At 47.3% G+C, this 17,252-nt stretch overlaps 1 protein-coding gene across 1 annotated transcript in view; it reads right to left on the bottom strand.

Annotated features, from left to right (window-relative positions):
* The window catches only part of strn (striatin, calmodulin binding protein), a 56,332-nt gene that overhangs the window by 19,542 nt on the left and 19,538 nt on the right, over positions 1 to 17,252 (bottom strand). Inside the window, exons 3-8 of the mRNA XM_034187672.1 lie at positions 14,173 to 14,178; positions 13,205 to 13,308; positions 7,984 to 8,057; positions 6,906 to 6,990; positions 4,871 to 5,041; positions 4,645 to 4,780 (exon numbers count right to left, since the gene is read on the bottom strand). Coding sequence (XP_034043563.1) covers positions 4,645 to 4,780; positions 4,871 to 5,041; positions 6,906 to 6,990; positions 7,984 to 8,057; positions 13,205 to 13,308; positions 14,173 to 14,178 — 576 coding nt within the window. The remainder of the gene's footprint in view (positions 1 to 4,644; positions 4,781 to 4,870; positions 5,042 to 6,905; positions 6,991 to 7,983; positions 8,058 to 13,204; positions 13,309 to 14,172; positions 14,179 to 17,252) is intronic.

Below are 17,252 nucleotides of genomic sequence, written 5' to 3'. Positions count from 1 at the left end.
ACAGTGACCTTCACAGTGTGATCAAAACCACACAGTGAGCTTCACAGTGTGATCAAAACCACACAGTGAGCTTCACAGTGTGATCAAAACCACACAGTGAGCTTCACAGTGCGACCAAAACCACACAGTGAGCTTCACAGTGTGATCAAAACCACACCGCCGGCTTCACAGTGCGACCAAAATCACACCGCCGGCTTCACAGTGCGACCAAAACCACACAGTGAGCTTCACAGTGTGACCAAAACCACACAGTGAGCTTCACAGTGTGATCAAAACCACACAGTGAGCTTCACAGTGTGACCAAAACCACACAGTGAGCTTCACAGTGTGACCAAAACCACACAGTGAGCTTCACAGTGTGACCAAAAGCACACCGCCGGCTTCACAGTGCGACCAAAACCACACCGCCGGCTTCACAGTGTGACCAAAACCACACAGTGAGCTTCACAGTGTGACCAAAACCACACAGTGAGCTTCACAGTGTGACCAAAACCACACCGCCGGCTTCACAGTGTGACCAAAACCACACCGCCGGCTTCACAGTGTGACCAAAACCACACAGTGAGCTTCACAGTGTGACCAAAACCACACAGTGAGCTTCACAGTGTGACCAAAAGCACACCGCCGGCTTCACAGTGCGACCAAAACCACACCGCCGGCTTCACAGTGTGACCAAAACCACACAGTGAGCTTCACAGTGTGACCAAAACCACACCACCGGCTTCACAGTGTGACCAAAACCACACAGTGAGCTTCACAGTGTGATCAAAACCACACCGCCGGCTTCACAGTGTGACCAAAACCACACAGCGAGCTTCACAGTGTGACCAAAACCACACAGCGAGCTTCACAGTGTGACCAAAACCACACAGTGAGCTTCACAGTGTGACCAAAACCACACAGTGAGCTTCACAGTGTGATCAAAACCACACCGCCGGCTTCACAGTGTGACCAAAACCACACAGCGAGCTTCACAGTGTGACCAAAACCACACAGCGAGCTTCACAGTGTGACCAAAACCACACAGTGAGCTTCACAGTGCGACCAAAACCACACCGCCGGCTTCACAGTGCGACCAAAACCACACCGCCGGCTTCACAGTGTGACCAAAACCACACAGTGAGCTTCACAGTGCGACCAAAACCACACCGCCGGCTTCACAGTGTGACCAAAACCACACAGTGAGCTTCACAGTGTGATCAAAACCACACCGCCGGCTTCACAGTGCGACCAAAACCACACCGCCGGCTTCACAGTGTGACCAAAACCACACAGTGAGCTTCACAGTGCGACCAAAACCACACCGCCGGCTTCACAGTGTGACCAAAACCACACAGTGAGCTTCACAGTGTGACCAAAACCACACCGCCGGCTTCACAGTGTGACCAAAACCACACAGTGAGCTTCACAGTGTGATCAAAACCACACAGTGAGCTTCACAGTGTGATCAAAACCACACCGCCGGCTTCACAGTGTGACCAAAACCACACAGTGAGCTTCACAGTGTGACCAAAACCACACAGTGAGCTTCACAGTGTGACCAAAAGCACACCGCCGGCTTCACAGTGCGACCAAAACCACACCGCCGGCTTCACAGTGTGACCAAAACCACACAGTGAGCTTCACAGTGTGACCAAAACCACACCACCGGCTTCACAGTGTGACCAAAACCACACAGTGAGCTTCACAGTGTGATCAAAACCACACCGCCGGCTTCACAGTGTGACCAAAACCACACAGCGAGCTTCACAGTGTGACCAAAACCACACAGCGAGCTTCACAGTGTGACCAAAACCACACAGTGAGCTTCACAGTGTGACCAAAACCACACAGTGAGCTTCACAGTGTGATCAAAACCACACCGCCGGCTTCACAGTGTGACCAAAACCACACAGCGAGCTTCACAGTGTGACCAAAACCACACAGCGAGCTTCACAGTGTGACCAAAACCACACAGTGAGCTTCACAGTGCGACCAAAACCACACCGCCGGCTTCACAGTGCGACCAAAACCACACCGCCGGCTTCACAGTGTGACCAAAACCACACAGTGAGCTTCACAGTGCGACCAAAACCACACCGCCGGCTTCACAGTGTGACCAAAACCACACAGTGAGCTTCACAGTGTGATCAAAACCACACCGCCGGCTTCACAGTGCGACCAAAACCACACCGCCGGCTTCACAGTGTGACCAAAACCACACAGTGAGCTTCACAGTGCGACCAAAACCACACCGCCGGCTTCACAGTGTGACCAAAACCACACAGTGAGCTTCACAGTGTGACCAAAACCACACCGCCGGCTTCACAGTGTGACCAAAACCACACAGTGAGCTTCACAGTGTGATCAAAACCACACAGTGAGCTTCACAGTGTGATCAAAACCACACCGCCGGCTTCACAGTGTGACCAAAACCACACAGTGAGCTTCACAGTGCGACCAAAACCACACCGCCGGCTTCACAGTGTGACCAAAACCACACAGTGAGCTTCACAGTCACCAAAACCACACAGTGAGCTTCACAGTGTGACCAAAACCACACAGTGAGCTTCACAGTGTGATCAAAACCACACCGCCGGCTTCACAGTGTGACCAAAACCACACAGTGAGCTTCACAGTCACCAAAACCACACAGTGAGCTTCACAGTGTGATCAAAACCACATGAGGGGTGTGAGTGAAAAGTTCCTCAGGTAATGTTCACGGAAAACCAACCTGATTCCAGCGTGAATATATGAATATTTTCCTGCATCACATGTTAACTTTTAAACCTCACAACTCGCTCACAGGTCTGAGTGGAAAAAAAATCTAAATGATCATAGAAAGTAAAAATAGAAATTATTGTTGGGTTTTCACATTTCCAATGGTCCTTGAACTAATTGTGTACCCAGAATACTTCAGTCCTGAAAAATAACTAAATCAATGCTTAAAATAGTCTCGCCAAAATCACTTAATTCAAATTCTCATTTGAAATTTGACCAACAACAAATTTTTCACACGATCCAAAAGATCAGAGATTCAGCAGGTCTTTGAACTGCAGTCTGGATCAGACAACCATCAGAGAACTGAATCAGAAAAACCTGGGACGAGATGGAAAATGCAGATAAAAAACTAAATGAAATAGACTGTATGGAAACGTACTGCATTCACTGGATAAAAAAATTTGACCACTGATCTGGTAATTACGAGAAAATATCTCAGAATTACGAGATCCTGATCTCGTAATTATGAATGGTTAATTTTTTTATTTATTCAGTGAATGCAGCACGCTCCCGTAGAAGTCACAGTAAACATAAGAATCGCTGCATGTAGTTTTCTTTCCTTTTCATTTGTCCCTTTGTTGCATTTATCACAGTGTTCCAGCTTTTTCTTATTTGAGGCTGTAGAACAGAAGAAAAAAAAAACTTTGTATATCTACCACCTTTTTGGGGTGGGGGGGGATTTGCTATGTATGAAAAATGCATAAGAAATGACAAATAAATGAAATGTGATCTAAAACGGATCACCCCCTTCCTTTTTTATTTTTTATATTTGTCACATTTGGGCCACTGGAGTAATGTTGCATATATAAAAAACATTTTTTAAAAATAAATTATCATAATAACTCACATAATTCAGCTTCCATCTTTTGTGTGTTTTATGAATATCTGGCGTGATTTTTGACATGATGCTGTCACTGAGTTCTACCTCAGCCGAGTCGTGGCTGTATCGTTTCCACACAGGTGCCGGACTTGCAGGTGCAGTGAAAAATGAGTAAAAGTCTCTGGAGTTCAGAAGATTCAAATCACAAAAAGCTCCAAGTGAAATGATTCACTGGAGTGAGTCATCATCTTGTCTCATTTTAGCTTCTCTTCAAATCTGTTCGAGACTTTCGGAGCACGAGGGCGGCACCGTGCTGACATCACTGGATGTTTGACGGCGTCACAGTGCGCCGGGGCCGGCCCCCTGTGCCGCGTCCACACGCACACCTGTGACATCATTCATGGCACCACATGCATGAAATTAAGCAGTGAAATGAGCACATGAGAGCGATCACCGAAGGCAGACGAGGCAAACTGTGTTGAATCTTACTGTGTGTGTGTGTGTGTGTGTGAACCACAAACGTGCACAGCGCTCGTCAGCGCAGCCATTAATTTTTAATCTTCCCACAAACACTTCAGTTACTGACTTAAAAAATGTTCCAGCTGTTAATGAAACTGAAACAATAGAGTTCATGAACAGTGGTTCACAAATCTGTACAGTTTCAAAGAGGACGAAAATGAATCAAGTTTCACTAGAAATGATGTGTGGTGGGTTTTTTGTCCTAGTTTTATTGATCAAGGAGCAAATCTTAAAATAGAAACTGTTCATATTAACATCATAATTGAATATGATCATTATTAAAGGCGTCACATATTTGAGTTTTCTTGTTGAACATCCTCAGAGTGTTTGCCACAGAAATTCTGCTGTGAACAGAATTTTGTCTCATTACAAAACCGCAAACATTCTCCTGATCTTGTTGACAATTAAATTCGCCACAAATCGCGCACATCTGTGGATATGTGTGCAGCAGAAGGGTAAAGGTCCAGTTCGGTTTCTGAACCAGGGGTTCTGTTCCAAACCGAAACACTTCATTGAAAATTAAAGTGGTTCTTGTTGGTTCTTACTGCAGGCAGGTCCAGGGTGGTCTTGTCCCGTCCTTCACTGTCCTCCTCCTCGTCTTCGTCGCTGAACTCTGCGGCGGCGCTCTCGATGAACTTGAAGGCCTCCAACACGGTGGCTGAGTCCGACATGTCCGGTTTACTGCGAGAAACAAACGCAGGCATTTTTCCTCTGAAACTACCAGGAACCAGGAACCAAACCGACACCTGCGGACCTGCTTGCTGTGGTTACCTGATGACGCCACTGTCCTTCAGTGAGGACGGCTCGGTGCCGTTGATCATGGGCTCGGCTTTGGGTTCTGAGGGTTTGTCTCCAGAGTCTGTGGTCAAACCCAGCAGCACCCTGACCCGCTGGGACTTCACATCCAGGATGGTGTCCGTGTAGCCCACCTCCTGCAGGTACCTGTGGGCGGAGCAAACCACTGATATTTTTAAATCCACACAAATGCATGTGCAACATCATATCAAACATATGGAAGCCGCGAGCGGGCGAACGTCCAGGCGATTAGCTTTGAGGCTAATTACGAAGGCTTCAAAATGGTCTGAATCTGCACATTTATCAAAAGTTAACGGTTCCTGCGTGACCGCCAAATCAGCTTGTTCGGACTGTTAATCTGATGGTTAGCTGTTCCCTGTTCCACGTGCATGTTTTCCAAAATGGCTGCTAACACATGCTAATGCTAACTGTACAGCTTTTTAAATTAATTCTAACGGTCTTTGGACCTTTTCAGCTTTGACACAAAAACGTTTCACTCCGTGACGGTTTCTTGGAGGAACTTGTTTATCATGGTTTGTGACATTTCAGTTCATTTTTTGTTAATTTGTTAAATGTGTTTGTTTGTGGGTAGCTCAAACTACCTGTTATTCAGAGAACCGCACGTCTGCGTTGATAACTTACTGTTTTATGCAAACAAACATCATCTGAACGTGTATTTTTGTTATTGTACAAACTAAACATCGTACACGGCTTTGCAGAGCTGTTTGACTTGGTAACTTGAAAAAGTCAGAAAATATAAACTCAAAAGCTTCAACATCTTCACATTTCATTATTTTGAGATGGAATGTGACGGCATATAGTGATCTGAGGTGGAACGACCCCAACAGAATATCAAAAGTAAGATAAACGTTAATCTGCAGAGAACTGAGAACACAAATACAAAAGAAGACAACGTCAAACACAAACTTCTAACTTCCAAAAATAAAAAGGACAATTCTGTGGATGCCACCCCAGAAAATCTTTTTGCTTCTTTTTTCTTTGAAGAGATGTAAGGATGGACCGGCTGTCTGCCTGGGTGGTTACCATCCAGGACCTAAAGTGGTTCTGTGGTCTTGCACTCCCAGACTCGACAGAATCTCTAAAAGTCCGTTATCAGTTCGATAACTGAAACCTGGTTCGGGCGGTTTCCAAACAGTCCAGTCCATCAGACGTGGAGCGATCACTGCCGTGTGTCCGCTCCGGAGCAGAAAAATCCTCCTTGCAGCAAATATGTTTCCCAGATATTCCCAATAGATTCAATCAGAAGAGATCGATATGTTGAGGAGAAGCCAATTTGGGATTCGTACCTTCAGAGAGTGAAGCAGAAAAGAGGTTTCATGCTGAGGGACTGAGGTCTGAAGTGAACAGCATGTGGACTGTTCAGAGACCAGGAGGAGGAGGAGGAGGAGGGCCCGTCTGTACCAGCCGCTCCGATCGCAGGAGGCCTCGGCGTCTCCAAACAATCCTCCATTCAGTCAGTCCACAAACCAACAAACAAACAAACAATCTGTCCCGCTCGCGTTCACGAACCCACTGACACCATTCAGGGGCAGTCACATAAAAACACACACAGAAAACAGGTTCTGGATCCGGAACTAGACTTCAGTGCCGTCTTCCAGGGCCGACCGTCACCATGGCTTTTACTGAGAAGCTGACAGGAATGTTGGAAAAATGTTCCGCTTTAAATGTAGATCTAAATCAGGTTTAGGGTGCTGCAGAGCCGGTGTCGCAGAGCCGGTGTCGCGTGCATCATTTTGGACCTCAGCAGCTCGTCTGATACAGAGTCTCTTCACCCAAAGCGATTAAATGGATTAATGTAATTATTAAACCTCTGAAATCATTGAAAAGTCAGTTTGAAGCAGAAACGAGGTGATAATCGCTGAACCGCGGCTGGTGACGCGTGTGCAGTGAAGGCAGGGTGGACCGATTTTTAGGGGCGACCGTTCGGTCGACGACACCAGCGTGAGGAGCGGATGTCGTGGTGTGCGTGTGGGCGTGCACGTGAACTGACTGGCGGAGCAGCTGGCGTCCTTGTTTCCAGCTGAGCTGATGGCTGCTGTTCGGAGGACTGGAGAGCTCGCCGTCGTTCCCCTCATCTGGGAAAAAAAAAGAAAAAAACAGTCAGGCTTAAGTTAGTTCAAGTTAAACCTGCTTACGTGCACGTCAGACGTTTCCTCTGACACATAGACGGCATAGACGTGCATGTAAACAGACAGGACGTACCACCACACTTCCTGTGAGGAGTCGATGTGTTGGTCCCGCCTTCACAGACGAGTATTAACGGTGTTAGTCCGTCCAACGCCTCCCAGGTCCTCGTCTCACGTTCCAACAAAACAGAATGTGGATGAAGGTCGAGCTCAGAAATGACCTTTAAAAGGCTTTGCTTTGCAAAGGTCAAGGTCACTGGGGTCAAAGGTCTAAATCACTTCATTTTTTCTCTTCCCCACTCCAATGTCCATGAAGCCTGGCACATAGACATGAGCATGTTCTGGAACTGCCCAGGCAAAATCAAATTCACCAAAGGTCAGACATTTGGGTCAAAGGTCAAATTTCAGTTTTTCATTCCAATTTGCACCAAACTCAGCACGCATACAGTTGAGGTGAAGTTAATCACTGGGAAGAAATCAAACGGGAAAAACAAAAACAGAAAAGCTTCGGCTGCTTCTCGTTTTTGCAACGTCGTGTAGCGTCGAAGAGAATCTCATGGAGATCATCTGTAGTCAGCTGGAAGATCATCTTTAACACGTGATTAACTTCATTAACGGGACACAGCTAACAAGCGACATACTGCAGCTAGCTTCACGTACTCTATACAACAGTTCTCCAAACCGGCTAGGTGGTCTAGTTAGCACGTAGCTGAGTGACACCTGGACTCGTTCATTCTTCTGGTAATATGTTGATTTAATCTCTGTGTGTGATTTTGTTCTTCTGACTTTAAATGTGTGGTGATGATGATTCGTGAAACACTGATGACACAAAGCTGCAGCAGCTCACTAAAGAAATCATGATGTCACAAAGCATCTAGCCCCGCCCACTCCCCTGCCCACCTGGATGATGAATAGGACACAGGTGATGTTGGAGCGACTCACCTGAATCGTAGCTGGGAGCTTGGATCTCTCCCTGGTTCAGCTCGGTGCCGTACTTCAGTTTGTGGTATTTGGCTCTAAAACACAAACATTAGACTTTACAGAACGAAGGACCACAGACCCTCACAGCTGTCTGTCAGCTGGAAGGTCTGTAGGTCAATTCCCCACTGGCCACTTCCTGTCTTTAGCATCTGCTTGTTCCCTCGTGTCTGTGTGAGTTTCTCGCGTGGACACTGCTGTCCTCTGTTAATTCAGATGGTGATGACTCTATCGGTCAGAGGTTCAGTATGTAGTCCAGTGGAGTGAACAAAATCATTTAGTTCTTAACACTTCCAAAACAAATGAACTGATTATTGATTTTGGGAAAAGCAATGTTCACTTGCCTATTATTATTAACAACACAGAGGTACAGAGGGTTGACAGTGTGACATTTCTTGGTGTGACCCTTTCTAATGATTTGAGCTGGCATGCTAACACTCAAACTATTGCCAAAAAGTCCAGACAGCGGCTCTATTTTCTACGTAAACTTAAGGAGTTTACTCTAAATAAGCACATTCTTTTAAATTTTTATCACTGTGCTGTTGAAAGTCTCCTTATAAACTGTATCTCTGTATGGTTTGGAAATCTTACATGTAAAGAAAAAAAGTTTTAAACAGAGTGGTGCGTTCTGCTCGCAGGGTAATAGGCTGTGAGCTGTCAGCCCTGGAGGACATTTTTAAAAGCAGGCTTCTTTCGTGGGCATTACTGATCATTAATGACCCCACCCATCCTGCTAAGAATATATTTGAGCTTCTTCCTTCTGGGAGACACTATCGTTCTATTAAATGCACCACGTCTCACCATGTAAACAGCTTCTTTCCACAAGCTGTGATGGCTTTGAACTGTGCACACTGACTGACAAGCACTTTACTATTTTTATTATCTCTTATTGCTCTTATTGCTTTTATTGTGGCAAGTGTTATCTATTTATTCATTTATTATTTATTATGTCTTTGTGTCCATGTTTTTAAAATGTATGTTTATGCACACTAAGCTCTTGCAACGTTTTTTCCAATGTAGGTTTACTGCAAATGGCAAATAAACTGAAACTGAAACTGAAACTCCCACCAACAACATGTGGACATTCACCAACCCGCTGACCGGCGCAGTGTTTCTAGATGCTGCACCTCGTGGCCTCGTGGTCAGGACAGATTCCACACAGACATAAAAACATCAGAAGAAGGTTCTGGATTTGCACCTTGGAACCATTTTTTGTGATTATTAAGTAGACACTTAAGTCCAAAAAGAAAAAGAAACTTTTCGCCCACTTTGTTTCTTCCTGCTGTCAAACCGTCAAACAAACAAAAAAAAATCTGACATATATGTCCAATTATTTTGAAGCATTCTTCAGAGAATCCTCACACCCACGTCCTCCTGCTTCTCTTTGTTTGGCAGAAGGTGGACGAAGTCCATCAGCATCATTCTGCTTTTCTCTCAAAGCGCCTGGCGGGCGCTTCACTAACATTTGCAGACTCGTACAGAAAGATGGCGCTGGCAGCACCGTGTGCGGCGCACCCCACTGGACCACACAGGCCTGGTTCAGACATGTCCTCTGTCCATCCTCTCTGTCCCTTGTCTGTCTGTCCCCTGTCCATCCCGTCTGTCCTCTGTCTGTCCCCTGCCTGTCTTCTGTCCATCCTCTATCAGTCCCCGGTCTGTCCTCTGTCATCCACTGTCTGTCCTCTGTCTGTCCCCTGCCTGTCCTCTGTCTGTCCCCTGTCTGCCATCTGTCTGTCCTCTGTTGTCCCCTGTCTGTCCCGTCTGTCCTCTGTCTGTCCTCTGTCATCCCCTGTCTGTCCTCTGTCTGTCCCCTGCCTGTCTTCTGTCCATCCTCTATCAGTCCCCGGTCTGTCCTCTGTCATCCACTGTCTGTCCTCTGTCTGTCCCCTGCCTGTCCTCTGTCTGTCCCCTGTCTGCCATCTGTCTGTCCTCTGTTGTCCCCTGTCTGTTCTCTGTCATCCCCTGTCTGTCCTCTGTCTGTCCCGTCTGTCCTCTGTCTGTCCTCTGTCATCCCCTGTCTGTCCTCTGTCTGTCCCCTGCCTGTCCTCTGTCATCCCCTGTCTGTCCTCTGTCGTCCACTGTCTGTCTTCTGTCTGTCCCGTCTGTCCTCTGTCTGTCTCCTGCCTGTCCTCTGTCTGTCTCCTGCCTGTCCTCTGTCATCCCCTGTCTGTCCCCTGCCTGCCATCTGTCTGTCCTCTGTCTGTCCTCTGTCATCCCCTGTCTGTCCTGTCGTCTCCTGTCTGTCCTCTGTTGTCTCCTGTCTGTCCTCTGCCATCCCCTGTCATCCCCTGTCTGTCCTCTGTCTGTCCCCTGCCTGTCCTCTGTCCGTCCGCTGTCTGCCATCTGTCTGTCCTCTGTTGTCCCCTGTCTGTCCTCTGTCCGTCCCCTGTCTGCCATCTGTCTGTCCTCTGTCGTCCCCTGTCTGTCCTCTGTCATCCCCTGTCTGTCCTCTGTCTGTCCCCTGCCTGCCATCTGTCTGTCCTCTGTCTGTCTCCTGCCTGTCCTCTGTCTGCCATCTGTCTGTCCTCTGTCATCCACTGTCTGTCCTCTGTCTGTCCCCTGCCTGTCCTCTGTCCGTCCCCTGTCTGCCATCTGTCTGTCCTCTGTTGTCCCCTGCCTGTCCTCTGTCCGTCCCCTGTCTGCCATCTGTCTGTCCTCTGTCATCTCCTGTCTGTCCTCTGTCATCCCCTGTCTGTCCCGTCTGTCCGTCCCCTGTCTGCCATGTCTGTCCTCTGTCGTCCCCTGTCTGTCCCCTGCCTGCCATCTGTCTGTCCTCTGTCTGTCTCCTGCCTGTCCTCTGTCTGTCCTCTGTCGTCTCCTGTCTGTCCTCTGTCATCCCGTCTGTCCCCTGTCATCCACTGTCTGTCCCCTGCCTGTCCTCTGTCCGTCCCCTGTCTGCCATCTGTCTGTCCTCTGTTGTCCCCTGCCTGTCCTCTGTCCGTCCCCTGTCTGCCATCTGTCTGTCCTCTGTCATCCCCTGTCTGTCCCCTGTCTGTCCTCTGTCTGTCCCGTCTGTCCTCTGTCCGTCCCGTCTGCCATCTGTCTGTCCTCTGTCGTCCCCTGTCTGTCCTCTGTCATCCCCTGTCTGTCCCCTGTCTGTCCTCTGTCTGTCCCCTGCCTGCCATCTGTCTGTCCTCTGTCTGTCTCCTGCCTGTCCTCTGTCTGCCATCTGTCTGTCCTCTGTCGTCCCCTGTCGTCTCCTGTCTGTCCTCTGCCATCCCCTGTCTTTCCCCTGTCATCCACTGTCTGTCCTCTGTCTGTCCCCTGCCTGTCCTTTGTCCGTCCCGTCTGCCATCTGTCTGTCCTCTGTTGTCCCCTGCCTGTCCTCTGTCCGTCCCCTGTCTGTCATCTGTCTGTCCTCTGTCGTCTCCTGTCTGTCCTCTGTCATCCCCTGTCATCCCCTATCTGTCCCCTGTCTGTCCTCTGTCTGTCCCGTCTGTCCTCTGTCCGTCCCATCTGCCATCTGTCTGTCCTCGACGGCCATGAGAATAAAAGTGTCGAGCTCAGCAAATGGACTGATTGTGATAATAATCAATGATTATTTTTCTGTTGATTTATTGATCAGCTGTGTGTGACGCTGTGACCTCTCTGGTATGTAGCATCATGTAATAGACAGCGCCCAAGTGTCACAGGTCATACACCGATCCCCTTATTCTTCTTCGTTATAATCCTCTCTTTTCACATTGCTTCACCTTTTTCACCAAACGCCGTACAAATGTGCCAAACGTTCACGCAACAAAACGCTGTGAAATCCGCCAGCGGATTATGTGACTGACTAATAATTCCATTAGCGGTTTGAGGTTTACGGATCAATTTCACACAGATCCTGTTTCTCATCCAGAAAACATTAAAGTCCTCATCAGACAGATTAACTTCACACAAGCAACAAACAAACCCACAAATAAAAAAGAAATAATAAAACCTCCAACGCCAAACTGAGAACAGCCTGCAGCTCGGCTCAGAGTCAGAAACCAGCAGAGACCGAAAAATCACTTTATCTCTGATCTTAAACCTGTTCTCATCTTTGAAACACAGTTTGTTTATTATAACTAACCTCTCTTGTTTGAGGGCGCAGTGTGTCTGTAACTAACCTCTCTTGTTTGAGGGCGCAGTAACTAATCTCTCTTGTTTGAGGGCGCAGTGTGTCTGTAACTAACCTCTCTTGTTTGAGGGCGCAGTGTGACTGTAACTAACCTCTCTTGTTTGAGGGCGCAGTGTGTCTGTAACTAACCTCTCTTGTTTGAGGGCGCAGTGTGTCTGTAAGTAACCTCTCTTGTTTGAGGGCGCAGTGTGTCTGTAACTAACCTCTCTTGTTTGAGGGCGCAGTGTGTCTGTAACTAACCTCTCTTGTTTGAGGGAGCAGTGTGTCTGTAACTAACCTCTCTTGTTTGAGGGCGCAGTGTGACTGTAACTAACCTCTCTTGTTTGAGGGCGCAGTAACTAACCTCTCTTGTTTGAGGGCGCAGTGTGTCTGTAACTAACCTCTCTTGTTTGAGGGCGCAGTGTGACTGTAACTAACCTCTCTTGTTTGAGGGCGCAGTGTGTCTGTAACTAACCTCTCTTGTTTGAGGGCGCAGTGTGTCTGTAACTAACCTCTCTTGTTTGAGGGCGCAGTGTGACTGTAACTAACCTCTCTTGTTTGAGGGCGCAGTGTGTCTGTAACTAACCTCTCTTGTTTGAGGGCACAGTGTGACTGTAACTAACCTCTCTTGTTTGAGGGCGCAGTGTGTCTGTAACTAACCTCTCTTGTTTGAGGGCGCAGTGTGACTGTAACTAACCTCTCTTGTTTGAGGGCGCAGTGTGTCTGTAACTAACCTCTCTTGTTTGAGGGCGCAGTGTGTCTGTAACTACCCTCTCTTGTTTGAGGGCGCAGTGTGTCTGTAACTAACCTCTCTTGTTTGAGGGCACAGTGTGACTGTAACTAACCTCTCTTGTTTGAGGGCGCAGTGTGTCTGTAACTAACCTCTCTTGTTTGAGGGCGCAGTGTGACTGTAACTAACCTCTCTTGTTTGAGGGCGCAGTGTGTCTGTAACTAACCTCTCTTGTTTGAGGGCGCAGTGTGTCTGTAACTAACCTCTCTTGTTTGAGGGCGCAGTGTGACTGTAACTAACCTCTCTTGTTTGAGGGCGCAGTGTGTCTGTAACTAACCTCTCTTGTTTGAGGGCGCAGTGTGACTGTAACTAACCTCTCTTGTTTGAGGGCGTACTCCAGCATCTTGATTCTTCTGACCAGGTCTTTCTTCAGGTTCTCCTGACCCCTCCGCTCACCCTGCAGGAAGGCGATTTGAGCCTAAACACAAAACAGACGTCCTGCTGTTCAGAGTCTTCGTGTATAAAAAGGCTTCGATTGACACTTTTTGTTTCTCTACGATCCTCTGAAGGTTTTTTTTTCCACTGCAGCCACACAGTCAGTCCAAACAGTGATGTCATAAAGGACACTCGAAGACCAGATTGCAAAGATGCTTTGATCCCTTATACTTTTTCTTTATGTGTGTGTGTGTGTGTGTGTGTGTGTGTGTGTGTGTGTGTGTGTGTGTGTGTGTGTGTGTGTGTGTGTGTGTGTGTGTGTGTGTGTGTGGAGCGGGTCACTCAGCGGATAAGGAGCTGGCCTGCCAACATATAGACCTGGGTTTAAATCCCACTCATGCTACAAAGCATTTAATGTGCATTGTCTCAGTCCACCAGCTGTAAGTGGGCACCGGTTGGGGAAGTCGCCTGTGTCAGACTGGCATCCCGCCCACCAGCGGGTCTCAGACCGATACAGGACGTCTACTTCTTTATGTGTGTGCAGCATCAACATGAATACAGTTCAACACAATCCTAACAAAACTGAAAGTGTGTCAGACCTGCTGATGCATCTGATCATCTGTCAATCAACACCAGACAAATATGGTCAGGTTCTCGTCAGGTCACTGTGAATGTTCTGGACTCTTTCTGTCCGTCCTAACAGGAGTTCTTATGATGTACACTGAGCCTAAACTCATGACTGGTTTGTCTTACAGACGTCCAACATGACCCTGGACGTGGAGCACCACATGGGGATCTGGATGAGTCCAGCACCCACCGTCCTGGATCACAGTGCACTCTGCACTTAACGTGGATCTACTTCTGAACTGTGAGAACTGGAGGAACACTCGTCCATTGGCGTGTTGACCTGCAGGTTTCTGGACTGAGTTCCACTAAAGCTGGTGAGCGGATGAAGGTCGAGCTGAGGAATTTGACACGTTAACCCAAAGACTGAGAAACATCTAAAAAAAAACTGTCAAAAAACAGTGTCTGGTTAGTTATGGTTTTATTTAAATTAGTTTCACTCGTGTTGCTGATTTTATTTTGTTTCATCCTGATATTCGCTCAAATTTCTATTTTTTATTGGTATTTCAAAGAACTTTCTCTCATTTTGTAAAGTCTTTCCTGTTAATTATATCATATTAAACAGGCGAGCTAATTTAATTTAATAATCTGCTTCTAATATGTTTAAATATGGATTAACCCAAAGCTCTTAACTTTCAGCATCTTTAAATGTTTTAAACCCTCACACAGACAAACAGTTTGAGGTCAACTGTCAGAGGTCACAGGATCCACAAACTGGACACAAGCGTTCCTGCGAGTGCTGAAGTGGAAAAATGAGTGACGCTTCCTGTCCGCCGTCTTTAATGGCGCTGGAGGGGTTCTGACCAGATCCCTGCTGGGTTTTCTATTAACCGGTAAAGTGTAATTCCACAGAAGAAACATAAAACTAACAACCAAACAAACCTCAGAGGACCAATTTCAAAACACAAAAAACTCAGCCAACATCGACTCATCGTCTGTTAACAGCTTTTATGTAACAGAGGCGACTGTTCGCAGCTCGAACGCCAAAATTCCACATTCAGCTGCTCTGGATAACCGTTTTAATAAATTATTAACGGCTGCTGGATTGTTTTTGTTTCTCTTCTCAATGATGCTACAAAGCAGCTCAATGTAAAGTTCTAATGTTTGTTCCTCCCAGCAGCACATGAACGCACCACCAGGACATCAGCTCGCCAGCGCTCAGCAGCATCAGTGTGGACGACCCCAGAGACAGGGCGGAGCCAAAGCCACGCCCACGTGTCACCTGGGGCTGAGGCAGACAAGTGATGAGGATTCAGACCCACAGTGATTTTAAGAATGGAGTTAAACCTCAACCTCCAAACCTGAGTCCACAGTACTCAGAAACTGGACTGGGATCAGGGTGTTGGACCAACTGAAGGAGTTGAAGTATTTTGGGATCTGGTTCATGAGTCATACAAAAAAAAAACTGAATGTGAACTCATCACGTGAACTGGAATGACATCTGCAGTCCAGCAGGAGGCGCTGTACACCCGGAAGGTGGAGCTCTGACATCCACATGGACCTAAGAAGAAGAACTGCTGCTCCAAGACGTTCTCCAGACCTCAATGAAGAATACAATGGAGGGATTATGTACCGGTCCAATGTTGGACAACCTCAGGATCCTCCAAGAGGATGTGGATTATGTGCTGACCCCGGGACCCAGTGTCACAGACCAAACGGCCCACCCCTAAAAATCGGTCTGACCTGCCTCCACTGCTCATGCATCATTTTGGACCTCAGCAGCTCATCTGAGAGTGTCTTCACCCAAAGTGATCAAACAGACTAATGTGATTATTAACCATCAGATGACAAAGTAAAACATCTTAAATCATTCTGAAGTCAATATGAAGCAGAAACAAGGCGATAATCAGTGATGCTTTGAAATGACCGACGTGCAGTGAACGCAGCAGCTAGCAGCTCGTGTAGCTGCGGCGCTCTGATCGCTTCCTCTGTCTTTTATTGTGAAATCATGCTGAATTTATGTGGTTGTAGAAATGCTTCATATCTGTGGCTGAAACAGATGATGACTGGAGGCAGTTTGAAGCAGAAACAAGGTGATAATTGGTGAATTGCGGGGGGGCCGATTTATAGGGGGGACCATAAGGTCGCGACACCAGCCGTGGATAACTGGGGGGAAATATGTGGGCTGAAGGACAAGCTTCACTCAGACACTGATGACAGGTTCTTCCTGTAGACGTGACTGTGTGTTTGGGTCTCAGCTGGATCCGTCACATCACCTCAGAAACCCCCCCACCCATTCACATCAACACGTGTAGCCGCGGCACAAACCGGGTCAGCTGTTATTTATAAAACCAGACACGTCCAGCCACCAAAGCTGCAGACACTAAAATGCTCAAAAAAAGAACAATTAAACAAAAACTGAGCTTCGTAAAGAAGTTCACGGACGGACCACGTTAACGCAACGTCTGTGACGGCCATCAGCAATCACCTGATGCAAACAGCAACATCCCAGGACGGCACCTTCATGAGTCACAGCTGCTGCTGACTTCAACACGTTTCTTCTCCACTGTCTTTATTTGACCAAACATTCACTGCAACTGTCCTGCAACAGATTGGCAACTGTCCTCCAAATGTATGGCAACTTTAAGGACACTTTCCAGCAACTGTGTGGCAACTTTAAGGAAAATGACCAGCAACTGTGCGGCAACTTTCCAGGAACTGTGTGACAACTTTAAGGAAAATGTCCAGCAACTGTCCGGCAACTTTCCAACAACTGTGTGGCAACTTTAAAGAAACTGTCCAGCAACTGTGTGACAACTTTAAGGAAACTTTCCAGCAACTGTGTGGCAACTTTCCAGGAACTGTGTGACAACTTTAAGGAAAATGTCCAGCAACTGTGTGGCAACATCAAGGAGAGTGGCTCTAAAATGCGGCAGTTGTCTCCACCCCTTTTTGCCATAATTAAGAACAGGCAGGAAGTCCCGCCCACGACAAACACTCCCAGTGAAAAAACTCTGTCATACCAAAATCTTTGCTAACGGGACTCGATACCTAATTACTAAATTGTTTTTCAGACAAAAAGACAATCTACCAAGAAATGTGCAACACAGACTCCGGCATCCTTTAGAGGGCGCTGTGGGACACAGTGTAAAACTTAGCAAGGACAACGGGCTGATCACAGATGAACTTGTGGTGCTGCTGGATGATGTTTCAGTCCGTGAGCAGGCATGAACCAGACCTTCAAGTTATTTATATGGTACCAAATCAGAACACGAGTGGCCCCAAAGCACCTCACAGGGGTGACGTCTAACCTCGCCAACCCCCCGACCTTCTGGTCTGGATGCAGATGGAAGATTTCTTTCTTGGACTGAAACCTAAAATAAACATTTAAACTTTGTTCTCATCCCACCGGGTCTCCAGGCC

Source organism: Thalassophryne amazonica, chromosome 15 (genome assembly GCF_902500255.1).
Source record: "Thalassophryne amazonica chromosome 15, fThaAma1.1, whole genome shotgun sequence".
Lineage (NCBI taxonomy): Eukaryota > Metazoa > Chordata > Actinopteri > Batrachoidiformes > Batrachoididae > Thalassophryne > Thalassophryne amazonica.
The sequence above is the reverse complement of the archived record's forward strand: the minus strand, read 5'-3'. Positions and strand labels throughout refer to the sequence as shown.